This window comes from Ischnura elegans, chromosome 7, assembly GCF_921293095.1.
Source record: "Ischnura elegans chromosome 7, ioIscEleg1.1, whole genome shotgun sequence".
In the NCBI taxonomy this organism is placed as follows: domain Eukaryota; kingdom Metazoa; phylum Arthropoda; class Insecta; order Odonata; family Coenagrionidae; genus Ischnura; species Ischnura elegans.
In genome coordinates, this window is record NC_060252.1 from 81,751,100 (window position 1) to 81,770,569 (window position 19,470).

General features: G+C 39.6%; 1 protein-coding gene across 1 annotated transcript in view; it reads left to right on the forward strand.

Moving 5' to 3' along the window:
- Positions 1-12,219, forward strand: part of LOC124162207 (WD repeat-containing protein 19) — a 72,634-nt gene extending 60,415 nt beyond the window's left edge. Inside the window, exons 21-26 of the mRNA XM_046538655.1 lie at positions 517-672; positions 1,405-1,501; positions 2,677-2,883; positions 3,906-4,222; positions 9,655-9,731; positions 11,686-12,219. Coding sequence (XP_046394611.1) covers positions 517-672; positions 1,405-1,501; positions 2,677-2,883; positions 3,906-4,222; positions 9,655-9,731; positions 11,686-11,797 — 966 coding nt within the window. The 3' untranslated portion in view covers positions 11,798-12,219. The remainder of the gene's footprint in view (positions 1-516; positions 673-1,404; positions 1,502-2,676; positions 2,884-3,905; positions 4,223-9,654; positions 9,732-11,685) is intronic.
- The last annotated feature ends 7,251 nt before the right edge of the window (positions 12,220-19,470 follow it).

The window sequence follows — 19,470 nt, forward strand, 5'->3', positions numbered from 1 at the left end:
TTTAACACTTTGGGCATGATGTTTGAACAGTGGTGTTTGGGCATTGTGTGGAATTCCAGTAATCTCAGCCAACTTCCCGAAGCCCGATCCCTGCCCAGGCATTGGGATCATAGCTACTGCAGCCCTTTGTTGCCTTTTACAGTACATAGTCATATTTAGTAAATGTGGTATTCATATTTGGCTCTATGGGTGCTATATTTACTGAAGGCAATTTAATAATACATATTATCTTACAATTTAAAGTTTTAATGAAAGTAATGGGAGTGGCATTTAAAAGAACATGAATATGTAATTCATGTACACATGGCAAATCATTGAACTATGTATATGCTAACACATTATGTATAAGGTTTTCAACTTTAACTTATATTTGTCATGAAAAGTGTTGGGGGATGTAACCATACCAAAAAGTTGCTAAGAACTGTTATTGTTACAGATTAATCATGCATGGATAGAATACACCTGTGACTATAAGCCAAATGAAAATTTTGTCATTCAAATTCATTTTCTTTTTAGGCCTTCAAGCATCTTTTGAGGGTAGCTCGCTCAAATTCGGAATCTGAGGGAGAGGCTCTTGCACTGGCTACAGAACTGGTTGCAGAATCAAAAGATGAGCAATTAGCCTCTCAACTCATTGATTTTCTATTGGGAGAACCAGATGGTATCCCTAAGGTATTACTCATTTGCTTATGGCTGCCATAATATTATGATAATTATTTAGAAAATATGAGACTTTTGCCTATGCTATTATAGAAACAGAAAAAAGAAACACACAGGAAAATAACTTGTCTGTCACACGACTCCTTCTTCAATCAATGCTACAAAGTATCCATTATTGCCTCCCTCCCTCCCACTGACTCCGCCCTCAACCTCCACACCCTCGAATTGGCGTGCATTTGGCACTTTCAAGCCAATAACTTTCCGGGTTTGAATGTCGCATCCTGACGTCTATTCCTAACCCCCTCTCTTTTTTCTGTTTCTATATTTATTGATATTGACTTAAAACTATTTATATGTATTTATATTGCGTGCTACGTGCATCTGGTTTTTTATATATGTATATATGTGTGTGTATCAACAATGGCGTAACTATAGTGGGGAAGAGGGGATAGATCCCAAAGCATCAAAGAAATAAAATTAGCTTTGAGATATAATTACTGCATCTGCTTACAGTTAAAGATCATTTATTAATATCATAGCATTAAATCATTTGAGACATTGAGATGAGTCATTTTTCAAAATTTTTCTGGACCCACAGTTGGCTGGGGTTAGGGGGGTCGCCCCTAGGCCCCTTCATCCCTCCCCAAAGCATATTCCTTGTTACGCCACTGTATATCAATGCCATAATCATTGTTTAAATATCATTAAAATTATATATTTTATGCCATGTTATTTTTTTTCAAGGATCCAAAATATGTTTTTCAACTTTATATGGCCAGAAAGCAGTACAGTGAGGCTGCCAAAACTGCTGTTATAATTGCTAATGAAGAGCAAAATGCTGGTGAGTGCATTTTTCCATGGCTAATTTTTGTAAAAATAATGAATTAATTAATCCAGTTCTTGTCTGTAAATGCAGCCTTGGATATAAAGTACACATGACGTGATCACATCCTTCCATGTAAAATGTCCCAATGGTAAAATAGTCCTCCAATCAGATGTATGGGTGGGGAATTATGGGAAGGCTGGATCAGTCTCAAGATAAGGACATGAAATATGAGATCTTTTGGGGTTTGTTGGGAGTTGAAGAAATTGATGATAGAGATAGATAAGATGGAGGCTGGCATTACTGAAGTGAGCAAAATCGAGTAGACTAGAGGAGGCGGCACCTGGAGTGATGGACACAGTCATTTAATGTAGTGATGAACTGAAGATTGCAGGAGTTGGCTTTATACTGAAGAAGAAGTGGGGAAAAAGAGTTAAGGCATAGTGGCAGTGTTATGGGAGAATAATCCATATCAAGATATGGAGCACTTTATGGAGAGAGTCATTCCATTTGAAATCATCACAGCTACCTGCGTGACTCTCTTTGATTTCATGAAATTTGATGTGTTCATTGCACATGATAAGAGAATGAAAAAATACCGAGTGACAAGATTTTATCACCAGGAACATAAGAGTAATGGCCCCTCAAAGTTTGAAAAATGTGAGGAAAATTTGACCAGTACTCATGACATAAACGGCTGTGGCTTCAGATCTAATAAAGATAAAAAAATGAACTAGGTAAATTTGGAAAAGTTTTGAAACGAGCTTTTCAATAATATGCAATTTAATAGTATAAGGAGATACATATCATGTCTAATTTCATGAATATTGAAGGGGGTTAGGTTGGAAAGTGTACTTTTCTGTGTTGATTTGAAATGGAATGACCCAGATAGTGATAGTGCGGGTGTAAATATCTTCTGTTCATTAGAGAATATCAAAGTAATATATAACAAATAGAGAAATTCCTGTGTACCAGTCAAAGGGGAGGAAAACCTGATAATAATTAGGTATTGGAATGCTGTAGCCTGAAAGGGAAAGAATGGAATTGTGTATAATCCTGTACTGAAGGCAGAAGTATTGCCCTCTGGGGAGTTTGGCAAATGCTGAAAGATTGGTATAAAAATTACAAATATTTTCTTTATCTTTGATATTTTTGTTTAAAAGTGATTCCCTAATTGTCCTTTTGTGTTTCAGGAAATTATCGGCATGCCCATGATGTTCTCTTCTCCATGTTCAGAGAATTGCGTAACAACGGTTTGAGGGTTCCTTCTGAAATGCAGGATGGCCTCACTCTATTGCATTCATATGCATTGGTGCGTCTGCACGTGAAGAGAGGAGACCACTTGAAAGGAGCTAGGATGCTTTTGAGGGTGGCACGCTCCATTTCCAAGTTTCCTGCACGTAAGTCAAAAATTCACTGGCGTCTCTTATTTTTTGGAGAATTTGTGAATTAATTATGATTTTAAAATAAAGTTTTAATAAAGGTATCATCATTAATGATAGATACTGCTTGTCAACCCTACTGAAGTAACGTAGGTGAACACGCTATGTACCCTGAGCAGCATAACTGCAATATCACTTATAGTAAGAGAAGAGGATGCAACGACTATATGGTACAAACTATCATTGGCAAAGATGAGTTGTTGTAACAGCATGACATGGCAAGGCCTTTAGAAACTCGCCTATCATCTTCAGGGATTGCTGAAGACCATGGCCGAATTGCTTATCGTAACATTGAAAGGAGACATGGAGGACCTGACCCGGTGCAAAATCCGAGAAATATTTACTCCAGTTGTAAATCATTTCCTTTTTTCCAAAGTATTTCAAATATACCATCGTAAATTACATTCATTGAATTAATTTCAGTCTCAGGTGTAAGGGAAACAGGATGAGAGGGGATGGAAAGTAGATGAGGACGAGTGAAAGGGGCAAAGGGAGCATAAGGGGGGGTAAAGGATAAATGCATGCAGGAGACAAAGTTAATGGATTGTAAATTATTGGAGATGCAATTTCTTGTGTTGAAAAGTGTTGGAGTTATACTTTCAAAAATTATTTAAAAAAATATTGATCTAGTGCAATTACCACTGGATGCTATATGAGTAAAGAGGAGTATGGAGGAGAGGTGTATAGAGGGTTGCTGCACGAAGAGTGAGTCGCAATTGAAGGGGAAGTCATGACTCCATAAATGTGATTTGAGTGCCACTCTGCTCCTCAAGTGGAGTCCCACTTTAATGCTGACTAGCTTTTTTGTGACCCACTACTAAGTTGGGCTTTTTGGTAGAAAATTGGAAATGGTTTCCCTATATGTTCTTCTTTTCATGTGTAGCTGACCTAATCGTTGCTGGGCCTATAGTCATAATCAGATAAATTATTAAAAAGATAAAGAATTTTGACTGATGTTATATTTGTATTCTTGATCATAGATGTGGTTCCCATCCTCACATCAACAGTGATTGAATGCCACAGAGCTGGTCTTCGATCCTCGGCATTCAAGTATGCTGCCGTACTTGTGAAGCCAGAATATCGATCTCAAATTGATCCCAAGTACCAGAAGAAAATTGAGGGTCTTGTGAGGAAGCCATCTTTCTTGAGACAGAATAGAGGTGATGGGGATGGTACGGAAATTTCTGGAGATGTTCCTGAGCCTCTATCTCCCTGTCCATTTTGCTCCTTCCAGTTGCCAGAGACAGAACTGAATTGTCTGCAGTGCAAAGCATTGATTCCTTTCTGCATTGCAACTGTAAGTATATATAGGACATGCACTGCAGTCATAATCGTCTGCCTTGCTAAGTTTCAATTATTAGGTTGAGAATTTTGTTTAATGTGAATGCAGCCCCAGTGCTTGTCTATGCATGAATACTGTGGAAGCTTGTTTTAGTGAGTATAGTGTACAGCAAGAATCATGTTATATTGAGCAACAAATGATATAAGTTCAGCAGCATTGACTGATGGCATTGAGCAAGGGTAACCTTGCCTATGAAATTATTGTAAGCTTAATGTACTTTTGATGCGCTATGGTATGATGGTGCATTACTTGCCTTCGTGAGAGCTCTGTGTTTAATGTTTCCAATTGCACTGCACATTCATGAAACCATCCATATATGACTGCTTCTCGTAGAGTGATGCGACTGTTTGACGCAATGTCTGAAATATGGTTCTGCTCTTGCTCAGTGATTCGACTTATCTTACCAATCCTGGACAATCTGAGATCTGTGATCACATTGCTACACATTGTGCATCACAAAGCCATGCGTGGATAATTGCTTATACAGTAGACTCTCGTTATTACGAAGTTCACGGGACCGAAAAACCGGATGTTCGTAATAACGAAGTTCTTATGAACGTTTCTTTTAGGAATCTTAAGTTCAAAAAGCTATGCAAGGTATCGAGAAGTGTGGTTATCCTGCAGAATGCAACACTGCATTACAATTGTACATGAACTCAATATTGTGACAAACTGATCTAGCTGGGTGTGCGATGCTGCCAGAGCCAAAAAAGTCGCTGTCCATGGTAAGGAAGAGCAGGTGAAACACTGAACAGTTCCTAAATTCACATCACATTAAGTGATACTTTGTTCAGATTATGCCCAAAGTGGGAGTTCCTTTACACCACACCGCATCGCATCTGCCTAATCGAAAGGTGCCAAATTTTGAAATTTTGGGTATGCTTGAATTTTTCGTGCATTCATATATCTGAAAGTTTGTTAATCCAATGTGTGTAGGAAGAGGACTAACTGTACGTCCTTTTTATGAGCGGTAATGTGTGGGTCACCATGAATCCTCAGAAATGAAACTTATTATATGATGTTGCGTGCATACTGAAGTATCTCCTACTGAAGAAAGAGCCATAATTGATGCTTCTGCACACATTGGACGAGGAGAACTTAAAAGTTGCACAATGGTTGTATCGTAGCATATTGTATATCCACCTAAATGCCGTTGCTTATTCATGAAACTTCGTAATAAAGTTCTTTTAGTAATAGTAGCTATAAAGTAGCCGGCTGGACCAGGACTGAGGTTCATAATTTCGTAATAACATTTCTTTTACCATAGATTGGATAGGCCGTTTCATGGAGACCAAAGATTTGTTTCTTAATAACGAGAACTTTGCAATAAGGTTGTTCGTAATAACGAGAGTTTACTGTATTGTTTTGAGATATTTCATTTTAAATTTTATTTACATATATGCAAGTTAAGGCAAACATATATCTTACTCCTCTGTGAATTAGCACTGATATTAAATAAAAGCGGTAATTAATTGTCAATATAGGAATTGAGGGGCTTCATATTTCACCTTTGAATACAATGAGTGCCTGATGTAGCCATGGATTATTAGCACTCTTTAAACAGACCTTCCATTGTATATATGATAATGGTTGCTGATTTATTTGGTAATGTATTTTTAAAAAATCTTATTTGGGTAGAGTTGATGGGAATCAGTGGCGGATATATAGAAGAGTGCAGGGGGTACCCCGCCCCCTTGCGGTGCCACCTGCATTGCTGAACTTTGCATAATCACAATTGTAACTTTTTATATCGTACGATGGAATTGTCGTGCATATGTGTATAATTAGTTTAAATTAAATTTTCTTCAACTTCGCATGTGACTTAATCATTATTTTATTATGATAAAAGTAAACGTTGCTCAAGATATCTTTTGTGCCCCCCCTTGAGTTTTTTCTGTATCCGCTATGATGGGAATGGAAGGAGCTAGAGGTGTTGGGCTCACTTCTCAACGCCTCTTATCTGACAAGGAACATTAACGGAGTATAACGCCCACTTTTGCTTCAAACTTTGCACATTTGTAGATTAATGCAAAAAAATGAAATGTGTGAAATTTCCCGTGCCCTCGTGACCTGTGAGTCGAGATATCAGCAATCAAAGATGCCCGATTCGTCAATTCGCCGCCCGTCAGGGGGAAGGCATGCCGGCAATTGGCCCACTCCTCGCCGGGCTCGACCCAGCCGCCCGGTGAGCGGCCAGCGATGCGATGCGAGCTATATTTCGTCTACGGCGGAGTCTCACGCCCCGGCGAATCGCTCTTTTGTTTTCTGTTAGTCTTTCTGTATTTCCGATTTTACCTGATCCTTATGGAGCATCGGATTGATGGGAAAATTGCTCTGCATTTAGTTATAATATATAGCAACACTTTGAAACGCGGAAACTTCGGAATGATACTATAACCCGGAGTAATTCGCGATAAGAATTTATGCTTCATCTTTCTGCCCGTAAATGCACAAAGGAAACGAGATAGGGGGCATGTTTCTTTCAAACTTTTAAGAGGAAACCCAAAATAAGCAACACATGAAATACGTCAACAGCCTAGGCCTCTCGGAGACGAGACGGGAAAAACCCCATCCGTATGAATGGACGGGGTTCCTTGCCCTATGGTGGGAGGTCGGCAAATCTATTGTATGGGGAATGGACAACCAAAACTCACCTAATTGACTGATACGTTCAGACTAATGACTCTGCATTCCGGTGCACCGAGCTCCCCATGGAATATCCTCGGGACGGTCAAGGCCCAAGAGAGTTCCAATGGCCGTAACGTGAGAGGATTATAGATTTACGAATTTTTTTGATTGTTCAGTTCAGTTCAAACATGTTTATTTCCATACTGTTAATTTTCACAAAGATATATACATAGTAATAATTCATTCATAAATACATATAATTACATATTCATACATAAATTCATTACGTATTGCTGGGGAAAGAACCTGCCCGAAATACTCTTCCATCAAAATGTTTTTGGTTAACAATCCTGAAGTTGATGCAACGCAATGAACATTGGCGGCTTGAAAAATGTCCGCGCGTGCGGGGAATTTGCCATCCTTCTCTTGCAAGCAGATAAGTAGAGGGAAGAGGAGCTCACCATCCATTGAAATAGTCGGTTGAATAGTGTAAGAATGAGTGGTTGCATGTAAACTCTGGGCCACTGATTCCACCACTTTCACCCCTCGAAATTCCAGAGTGCGCCCGGAATGCATTTCCTTTTTAAAACCACTCTGGTCAGTATTTAAAACTTGCACACTACCATTTGCAATATTACTAATTAAATCCTTAACCTCCGTCACGAACTCTCTGGCCTTTTCAGAAACACTCTGTTGTTCCAAGGAATGCTTCTTGGAAACAACTCGCGTAACCTTGCGAGAAACAATGTTGTTATGCTTCTTCCACTTCCAAAGCCACGGAGGAGTGCATTTAAAGTTTGTGATTGGGGTATCCAGTTGACTATTTTCCTCAATTGCCCACCTCCGCAAATCTCGGTCATTTATAACTATATTATTCTCTTTGGCGGTCTTGAAGCGGGTGAGAAGAGCTTCCCGGATAGATTTATACTTTTCATTTAAGGCTCCGCTTTCTATTATCTACCTCTCATATCGATGAAGTTGAGTTCGGCTAGTTACGAAGCGGAAGTTGTGCCGAACTGTCTCTAGTCGCAAGTTGCCCTTTTTCCCTGACTTCCAAAAGTCAACTGCCATTTTTTTTTAGCATTGATGGTTCTGATCTCGGTTTCTTCATAGGGGAAACATCGTATTATGTTGAAGAAGAAGGAGATGTTGGAGAAATATCCTCATCCCTCTCCGAATCACTGCTACTTTCTTCAAACCCCTCCACAGTTTCCTCATTCCTCTCATTGTCATCGTCAAATACAAGATCATCTTCGACCTCCCAATCGTATTCACCATCTTCTGCACAGGATTTTAATATCGCTGCAACACATATATTTATATAACATATTTTTACTACACAATATAATTATAAATAAATTAGAGAAGCAAGTAACTGACTGTTAGCATAATAATTTCATCGTTTAATTATCATAAAACACTTACCTGTGAGCTTTTCCACCAGATCAATTTCTTCCACAGTGGTCTCCGAAAAAGAGAGAGTATCCAAAAATTTACTTCTCATCAACCTCAAAACGTTCAATGGGTTTATCACCTCAGCCATTATAATTACCCGAACGATGTTGAAAGCTATATTATACTATTAAAAACAGCAATCAGATCGTTTTTGCTCAATCCACAATACAAGAGCAGAGAGAGTGCTGGAGATAACCGTATGCTTCTGAACAAACCAAAAGATGAAGTAGAACTGACAAAATTCCAATTCCTCGCTGTTTTCCATCTCTACTAGTGTTTATATTTTGTTCGAGGAGACGGGAAATGTTTGGGTTATTTTATGACAGTACCTGAAATGGTCGAGGATGCAGCCATTTCCAGAAGCGAAAAATCTACGAATCTACGTACGCCCTTTAGAAATACAATAGATTTGCCGACCTCCCACCAAAGGGCAAGGGACCCCGTCCATTCATACGGATGGGGTTTTTCCCGTCTCGTCTCCGAGAGGCCTAGGCTGTTGACGTATTCCATTTGTTGCTTATTTTGGGTTTCCCCTTAAAAGTTTGAAAGAAACATGCCCCCTATCTCGTTTCCTTTGCGCATTTACGGGCAGAAAGATGAAGCATAAATTCTTATCGCGAATTACTCCGGGTTATAGTATCATTCCGAAGTTTCCGCGTTTCAAAGTGTTGCTATATACATATTATAACTAAATGCAGAGCAATTTTCCCATCAATCCGATGCTCCATAAGGATCAGGTAAAATCGGAAATACAGAAAGACTAACAGAAAACAAAAGAGCGATTCGCCGGGGCGTGAGACTCCGCCGTAGACGAAATATAGCTCGCATCGCATCGCTGGCCGCTCACCGGGCGGCTGGGTCGAGCCCGGCGAGGAGTGGGCCAATTGCCGGCATGCCTTCCCCCTGACGGGCGGCGAATTGACGAATCGGGCATCTTTGATCGCTGATATCTCGACTCACAGGTCACGAGGGCACGGGAAATTTCACACATTTCATTTTTTTGCATTAATCTACAAATGTGCAAAGTTTGAAGCAAAAGTGGGCGTTACACTCCGTTAATGTTCCTTGTGAGTTCCAAAATATTGAAGGAATGCATATTAGTAACTTTAAAAAGTATAAACAATAACAAAAAGTTGGGAACATACTTTAATCATTATAATATGAATGCATAGTTGGGGCCTAAACCCAATTTATCTCCATGAATTGCACCCCATCCATAGCCGTTCTGTGAAATCTGACTCGTCCCAATCTCTAGAACTTAGACTTTTAATAATAATAATGTAAAACATAAATTCTATTTTTAGGGTCGTCATATTGTGAAAGATGATTTCACTGTCTGCCCTCACTGTGAATTTCCCGGACTTTATTCAGAACTAATTGAGTAAGTAAATCTTTTTTATATTTCTTTTGTAGTTATAAACTATTTTCACCATAGGTAGATATCGAGGCCATTTCGAGAAAGTTTTAATGCCTAAGGCTTGGTTGGTTCATTTTTATGGTGTGTACTTACTGCTGAGGAGAACCCAAAAATTTGTATGTACAAGAAAAATGGGAGTTTGTACCTCTTCGATCCCACTGACATTGGCTTTATTCATATTTTACTATCCATAGGTAGTGGCCATGGGTAGTATATTGAGTTGCTCAACATGATCCAAAAAATTCTGACTCTTCCATATTTTAATGTTTTCAACACGGTGTCATTTTTGTCCATCAAAATGAAGCCCTCAGGTATGTGAATTCCAATCAGAGGCAGCTCACAAGGTGAAGGGCCACTTTACCCATAATTTGAGGTAGAATATAGAAGTTTCTGTAATCATGCAATTTGTATCATGTATACATGAATTTCAATTTAGTTTTTCATGAACTATGTCCTTACGAGGGTAGCCTTTTAAGTGTCGGGAATAGAACGTTCCTTATCACCTAGCAACTATAAATGGTGTTTATAAACAACTTTTTAAGTTGATTAATGCCCTTCCAAAGTTTCATTAAGATTGGCCTTATAGTTTTAAAACGGTTGCATGTCAAAGTTCCCAAGTCACTGTACGAGATGGAATTAAGTCATGAACACTGCCGCGCCATAATTTTCTATAACTTTCCACGAAGCCTCACCCAGCAAGAATGGGTTACTGAACTTTTTGTTGTTTTTGGCGAAGAAGCACCATCAAAGACAACCATTTATCGCTGGTATGCAGAGTTTTAGCGAGGATGCTCTAGCCTCAGAGATAAACCACGTGAAGGTCGACCAAAAACTACCCTCGCTCATATTTGCATCAGGATTTGCATATTCCAGAAGCTTGCGGCTCAGGATAATTTCTTTTACACAGAATTTTTTAATGCATCATGGTCATCTTTGATTTTGACTTTTGAATTGCAAATTTGGTAATTGAATTGCAAATATATCACCATAAATATTGGTATGGGCAGTTTCTAGTATCAGTCCAAATACTGGAAATTGTTTTCACTTTTTACCCTCAAGTTTTTTGTGTAAAGATTAATGTATATGTACTAAATTAGACAACTTCAGTGCAAATGCTATGAGGATTTTTATACCTTTTGTAAGTATTTCATTAATATTTATCCTCCTCTGTCAATAACCCTGTCACATATTTGGAGCATTATTTGCATTGTTTCTGAAGAAATATATCCCTCAGAAAGCCGTATAAATTTGAGATGAAAGCTCCTAAGCAGAGCTGGAGGGAGGTAATATGTACTATCAACTCCAGTGGCACATCGAGGGAGGCTTTTGTGGAATAAACCAGAGTTCAGAGAAACCGCCAGAGTTCAGAGAAATTTTTAAGTTTAATCCATTTTACTTAATTGGATTAATATTATTAATAGAATAGTGTAAGGATGAATAAAATATCCCTCAGAAAGCCGTATAACTCACCATTTTGAACCATTTATCTTTAAAATTCCACAATTTATTAATCTCGCACCCACCGCTTATCCTGGTGGGTATACCATACCCCCACACACCCCGGTGTTAGTTGCCCCTAAACCCCCCCAGTCTTAATTGATAGCTGTGCCCCTAATCAACTCCACATCATCATCATTCAGGAAAGGCTTTTGTTGAAAGGCACAAACTCTTCAGAAAAGACACTTCTTGGAGCATAAATGGATCCTTACTGGCTCTGACCTTTTCAATATGTACTCATCCAATTTTATATCTACTCAGTTCATTCATGAAATTACCTTGAATTTCAGGGAAATACTTGATTATAATAATTTTACAGTTATCCTCCACTATTTAATCCTCAAATGAAATGCTTTTTTTGGATTACATGTTACAGAATAATGGGTGTGAGTTATTTAGTGATGCCTGTGTTTATTTCTAGGATATTAAAAGAGGAAGGAGCTTGTCCAATGTGTGGAGAAACTTTAAATACCTCCGATGTTGAAGTGATAAAGGATTTTGCAGGTTATTATTCCAAACTAAAAGAACAGTAAACATGTTGTTATAAACTGTTGTGAGTATATTTTTACTTTATTATATCATGAAAATTATTCCTTTTTGAATGATGTCATTAATTGAATGTGTGCATCTTTTAGCTGGGAACTATTGTGCAAAACCTGTCATTTTTTGTGAATATAACTAAATAATGTATTTTTCAACATGTAAGTTGTTTCTCAGGTATTGTAGAAATTGAAGATCTTTTTCTTGTGAGTAAGATTTAATCTTTGATTGAGGAGTAAAAAGCTGTTCAGGATTTTCATGTGTCATTGTTGGCACTTAACACATTCATAATGGAATGCATATGGTTTGAAGTTCTGCTTTTTTAACAGACTTGATAATTATGTTGCATTGCCATTGAAAATTGTATCTTAGGTCAAAATAATTTATTTCTAACTTATAAATGTGATCAAAACTATGCTCGTATGTATTTTATTTCTGTGTGTTGAATTATTTTATGATATGCTTCCAAAATATGAATTTTGGTGGCAAAGCTTCATTTTATTCAGGTTGTGTGCTTAATGTCTGTGATATCAATGGCGTTTTGATGCAATAATTGTAACTCGTTGTATTAAACTAACTAGCTGATTTTAATAGTTCTAAAATTTTTACGTTTAGATTTTAGAAACTTGGAATGAAGACACTTGGATCAAACTATTCTAAATGAATTGAATACAACAGATGTATATTAAAACAAGCATTTTCATTATGATCTACCATTTTAGATATGCTTTGATGAATCCATTATAGACTGTGTAGGAGAATGACTTTACTGCTTCATCAAAGACTGTTCATATATGTATCTCCTGTACAAAACAATTTACTCCTCTTATTTCTTCTCCCCTGCTCTTTCCTGCTTCGCTACTTACTCCCACGTATCCATTCCTAATGATCTCTTTTTACTGTGTACCCCCTTCCCCTCCCCCCCCCCTCCCCCGGGCCATCCCGGTTTTCTGTGGTTCTTCCCACCTGTGATTATTCTACAGTTATGCCTAGAGTCGTCCTTCCATCTTGTGTTTCCCATATCTCTTCAGTTGTATCTTTTCTCACTGTCTCCACTCTATTTTCCTGTTTCCCACCCTTTCTTCAAACATGCGAAATCCTCACCTACCCCTTTCTCAAAGGTATAAAGGTGATGTTTATGTGTAAAACAGTGTCTTGTACCAGATGATGGCTCTTTGAGCCGATATGCGTTGCGCACATTAAAATGTTGTGGAAAAGTGCTATTATCTTTTATTTAAATATGTCAAACTTCCACCATATAACGCCTGAATCTGTTGAATGTTGAACAATTTACCTCTGAATTTAATTATTATTTTTGGTATTTTCCATGCCTCTTTTCATCTTACCAAGCCTCTCCTCAACCTCATACGCATAATACAAATTTATGTCTATACACTCTCCTCATACATTCTTCTACCTCCCTCTTTGTCAACCTTGTTGATTACCTGATTTATATACATTGTTCCCTATTACAAATCCATTCTTCATGTCTCCACTCTGCAAGTGAATTTCCTTTTCTTTTCTTTTTTGATAAGGGTGAGTGTCCGAACACCCCTTGCCATGCACCTAGTGGGGTGGCTTGCGGGGTAGTATGTAGATAAAGATGATTGTTTCCAGTTCTGATAGTCCCACAACCTCACTAATATAATGCTTTATTCTATGAGCCATTTTTATTTACTTTTTTTGTCCATAGTTGACTACCTCTTGTTGCTTTCACCTCCAGTATTACCCAACTTGCTACTCCAGTATTACCCTCCAGAATTACCCAAAATAATCAGAGGAAGCCTAATGAAATCAGTATTTGAAACATTGATCAGAGCCTTATTAAAAGTTTTCAAATTATACTTCGTTCCACAGAGTTTTGAAAATGTTTGATATCATTACGCTTAGGAGGTTGATCTGGCTGTAATTCCGTCACAAGTTAATTTTGGACATATTTAGAAGGCATTTTGATAATTAATTTTGCTTCTGTATATGAACATCAGCTTCATAAATGTTTTTTGATCATGCTCAGAAGTTTTGCAATTTTTTGTTTTTTTACAATTTTATTAAAAATTGCATGGTTTTCTCTGAAGGTAGTTCCGTCACAAATGGAATTTCCCAATAAAACCCCTTTATGGCAAACATACGGTGTGTAATTTCAACTAATGTATCTAAAAAAAATGGCTTACAAATGTATTTTATTTTAGTCATTGGGTGGTTAGGGAGCGAGGGGGGATTAGGGAAGGGGCGGTGGCAAATTTATCTTTACCGCCCTAACAATACTTCTAGTGCTTCTAGTTCTGACCCTCAATCGCAGATGATAGCAGGAATACTTTTAAAAAATATGAACTCACGATCTACTAGAGTTTGACCAAAAAAGTGATCTATTCCAAAAATACAAAGGCCAAATTAGTACACAATACATAATTAAATGCTGCTGCTGCGAATCCTATGTTGGTCAAACAGGTTGTTGTTGATAATGGCTTCCGGGTGCTGCTGCGTGTTGCGCTTTGTCGTGCAAGCTTTCGCGACCGTTGCAGGACGCATCATCAGGCGATGAATGAAATTACGGAATTCGGTGGTCAATTAATATACTCGTCCACCTCCCCCATCCACCGGAGTAGTGGGGGAGGGGGGCGGAGTTGACGTCAGCAGAACTCTCACCCCTGTCCTTGAGCGACGAGCGGACTCTTCTTGTCTAGCGAATAACCTTGTTGGTAACAAATTCGTCGTCTTCTCTTTCGGAAAATCGTTTTCCACGTCTGGCTGAGTTTAACGCCGTCCACTCTGTTGAAATTTTGGGGGCATTTTTCAATTTCAATAGCCTCCCGAATTAGTCGTCGATGATAAAATTTTTCTTCCGACGTACGAAAAATTGAAGAAGGACCCGACTGCTAAAATTGAACGAGAAGTAAGGGAGCTAATTAAGCGCTCTTCCATTTCTAACGAAGAACAATTTCAAATTTTGCCTTCGTCCGCCAGACCTCCTCGTCTCTACGGGCTGCCGAAGATTCATAAAGAAGGAGTTCCGCTTCGTCCTATCGTCAGCTGCATTGGGTCACCAACCTACGCATTGGCACGCTATCTCGCCAACCACCTCCAACCCTTCATCGGACAAACGGGATCCTGCGTGAAGAATTCGAAAGAATTCATCGAAGTTCTGAAACAACTGAGAATCGCTGACAATGACATCCTCGTCAGTTTCGACGTTGTTTCACTTTTCACAAAGGTTCCCATAAAAGAGTCTGTTGACATCATAAAAAGGCTCACCAAATTCGGGCTTCCGACGGATTTTCCGAAACTCGCGGATTTCTGCCTGAGGAGCAACTACTTTCTTTGGGACGGAGAATTTTACAAACAAAAGGATGGAGCAGCTATGGGGAGCCCCCTCTCGCCTGTTGGTGCCAACTTATACATGGAGCATTTTGAAGAAGACGCCTTGGCCTCGAGCAAGCTTCGACCATCTTGCTGGATTAGATATGTCGACGACACATTTGTCATATGGCCACATGGAAAAGACACGCTAAAAGAATTCGCCGATCATCTGAACAGCATCCACCCATCCATCCAATTCACCATGGAGATAGAGATGAATGGAGAACTACCCTTTTTAGACGTACTGGTGCAGAGAGGCATGAACGGATCGCTGAGACACGCGGTGTACAGGAAAGCAACACACACGGACCGTTACCTCCACGCGCACTCCCACCATCATCCTCAACAGAAAGCATCGGTCATGAAAACACTCCTTCATAGGGCTAGAGTGGTTTCTGACGATGGCGCTCTGAAGAAAGAAGAGGATCGCGTGAAAGAAACCTTCAGACAGAATGGATATTCGGAAGCCTTCATCCATCGCCAGGCAAGAATTCCGAATAAACGCCTACCTGAAGATTGCGCGGAGAGAAGAGAGAAAAACAAGCCAGTGGCCTATGCCACCATCCCATACGTCGCTGGAACGTCTGAGAGAATTTCGCGTGTGCTGAGAAAAGCAGGCATCATGACGCGCCACAGAGCATTAAAGAAGATGAGCGACTTGTTTCCATCTGCAAAGGACCGACTACATCCCCTCAACGTGGAAGGCGTTTATAGAATCCCGTGCTCATGCGGGAAATCTTACGTCGGGCAGACAGGGCGCTCCGTGACTTCTCGTCTCAAAGAACACAGCCGTGCGATATTACATCGTGACACGGAGAAATCGGCGATAGCGGAGCATGCCTACTCAGAAGATGGACATCGAATTTTAATCGACGAGACGCAGGTTTTAGCCCAGGAAAATTTTATCATCGACGACTAATTCGGGAGGCTATTGAAATTGAAAAATGCCCCCAAAATTTCAACAGAGTGGACGGCGTTAAACTCAGCCAGACGTGGAAAACGATTTTCCGAAAGAGAAGACGACGAATTTGTTACCAACAAGGTTATTCGCTAGACAAGAAGAGTCCGCTCGTCGCTCAAGGACAGGGGTGAGAGTTCTGCTGACGTCAACTCCGCCCCCCTCCCCCACTACTCCGGTGGATGGGGGAGGTGGACGAGTATATTAATTGACCACCGAATTCCGTAATTTCATTCATCGCCTGATGATGCGTCCTATAACGGTCGCGAAAGCTTGCACGATAAAGCGCAACACGCAGCTGCACCCGGAAGCCATTATCAACGATGCCCCTCGCTGCGAAAACCTACGTTCAAACAGGTTGTTGTTTCAAACAAAGATTGGAAGAACACTGGAGGCATTGGCATAGCCAGGAATTTCATTCAGGGGGGTGGGGTCCAAAACCAGGAGGAAAACTTTTGAAAAACTGGGTGCTAAGCAGATTGTTTTGAACTAATTTTAACACTTTTCAGAATCGAAAAAACTTAATTTGTTAAAGATATATTTTGTAAATTCATTATTTTTCAATATTTTTTCTTTTATGATTGAGTTTTTATATTTCGGGGGGGAGGGTATGGAACCCCGGATTCCCCCCCCCCCCCCTGGCTACGCCACTGACCGGAGGATCATGAAGATGAAGGACTTCCTTCAACAATTACCGAGCTTGCATGGGCCTCATCCAGACATGACATCGATTTTGAAAACGCGAGAGTGTTCGCCAAGGAGGAGTTACTTCCCAAGGTTGATCTAAAAGGCTGTAAAATTCGCCAAAACGCCTATAAACTTCTAGAATGAAACGCCAATAAACTTCTTCGGCTGTTTAAGACAAACAATAGCTCTGTGTCTGCATCAAACTCCAATTCTGACATGAAAACACTGGAGGGATTGCCGGCAAAACTATTGTCATCAGACTTGGAACAACGCAGTGGAAACACGGAAACCATGAGAGCAGCAATATATAAACGAAGTTCCTGACTTGTGGCGTAAATGGAGGCGTCTAAAAAAATCCAATATGTCTTTCGGGTTGCATACAGCCGGAGGATGTCGGCATGGCCCGTCGAAGTTCAGTTTCGAAGTTTTTTTTTCCCTGGATTCCAGAGGTTTAGGAAAATAAGAAGCTCGCCTATATCAATCTTCCCCCTATCCGGATAAATATAGAAGGATTGGATCCCCCTAGTTATTTGGGCGTCGGAGACTGTCAACTATAGCCTTGCACGGAGGAACCGGAATTCCCCAATTTGGAAATTTAGGGGTAAGGGGGAAGTTGCGGAAAATCGAGGTTTTCGCAAATTTCTTCCCAACCATTTTCAGTCTCCCACATCCTTGAAAATTTCAGCTCCCCTGGAAGTAGTCGGGAATTTTATACACCAGTCAGTTAGTTACACGAAGGTTTTTTTATCTTACATATACGGTAGAAGCTAGAGAATTGTTGATGAGGAATATCTGCGAAGATATGAAAAGTATCCTCTTTCGAGGAAAGTAACAAGCTGCCTACGGGATAGTCAGGAACCATTTCAGGGACCAGGGCGCAAGATGCAATGCCATGAACAGAGAGGACAGAGATCACGTGATTGGAAATGAAAACAAATTGAAGAGATGGGAGAAGTGCCCAGAAGAGTTATACAAAGGAAATGATCTTGCGTCGCTAATGATTGAAGAGGAAAGTGAAATCGAAAAGAATGACATTGGAGCTTCTTGAGTTACGAACGAAACGCCGCAATGAAGGGTCTATGGACGAATAAAGCGTCTGGAATTGACAATATACCGCCAGAGTTCATTAAAAGTGTAGAGTGTGGGAGAGAAGAAACTATTTTTTTAATTTAATTCAGTCCAAAAACTGCACGAGGCCAATTACAGAGAACAGAGAATAACAGAGTATAAATTAATAATATTAAGCAAAACGTTACCAACAACGAACAAAATAATGTGCAACAGTAGTTACAAATAAATAACAAAGAATGGTAGACTTCATCGGGTGGTGCAAGGAGTAGGGGGAGAATTACGATAGAGATGGTGCAAAATGAATGAGGAATGAAAAAAGAGGATCTAAATCTGGAACTCATTTGGAATAGGAGTTCATGGCAGAAGGAAGTCTGAATAGTAAAGAGTGTTTAGAGACAGAAAGGCGGGGGGTGAAACAATGAAATAAGTCACTCGACCTCGTCGTGCGCGAAGGAACACGGAGCGGGTAAAGAGAAAGAAGGTCAAACTAACACATCTCTACAAAACCGTCGGCGACATGCGCGCTACAGGAAACATACAAAGGTATTTTGAGAAGGACATCGTCATTCCCATCCCCAAAAAGAAGAGAACGGAGAAATGGAAAGATTTTAGGATCATTATCCCCACGACTCATGAGTCGAAGATATTAACAAGAATTATCTAGAAGAGAATTGGACAGAGAGCAGAGGAGCACCGGGATGAATACCAATTCGGATTTAGAGAAAATAAAGGAACAAGGAAGCCAATTTTTGCCATTGGGCGGCTAGTAGAGAAGATAATGGAGAAGTACAAACCTGCATTGTCGCGTTTGTGACCTTAGATTTGGATTTTGACTTCGTGGATTTTAATGAAATACTCGCACTTCTGTGAGAAATTGGAGTGTTTTATCGTTGTATTTTGTGCCTGAGAATTATTTACAATTTATATAAAAATCAAGTAGAAGTGATCAGCGGCGGACCCAGGATAGGGGGGGTAAGTAGGGTAACATCCCAGCAGAAGTTGGGGTCCGAAAAAAATCACCATGGCTCCCTTAGCCCCCCTCATAGATCCGCCACTGGCTGTGATTAAATACTGATCCAGCTGCGAGAAGGCAAGAATAAAGAAACTAGTAATACAAGGGTATTATCATACAGTAAGTATATTTACTCTATGGTATTATCTATGTCCGACTCGAAGGAATTGTCGAAAAAGTCAAAAATACACGGATTTATTTGTAAAATTAAAACTTTTTACTTCTGTTAATGCATGCGGCCCCAAATATTCCCCTTGCAACGCATCTGCTCAGGGCCTGTTCTAGACATTTTTGTTGTATGAGCGAACAACATTCCGGCGCCCCCCTAAAAATAACCTGAAATTTAGTGGGGATTTTCTCTGGATATATTTTAAAATAAATACAAATAATGTAGGAATATGGGTCGAGATTTAAATATCACCGTGAATTTATAACGTGTCCGTATATATAAGATTCCCGGGCGCTGGGCCACCCACGAAGCATGAGACTTCGCCAATGTAGTTAAATCTCACAAAACCGGAAAAAAAGAAAAGAAAAACATCATGTATGAGTGGATTCGAATCAAAGCTTTTTGGTTGTTT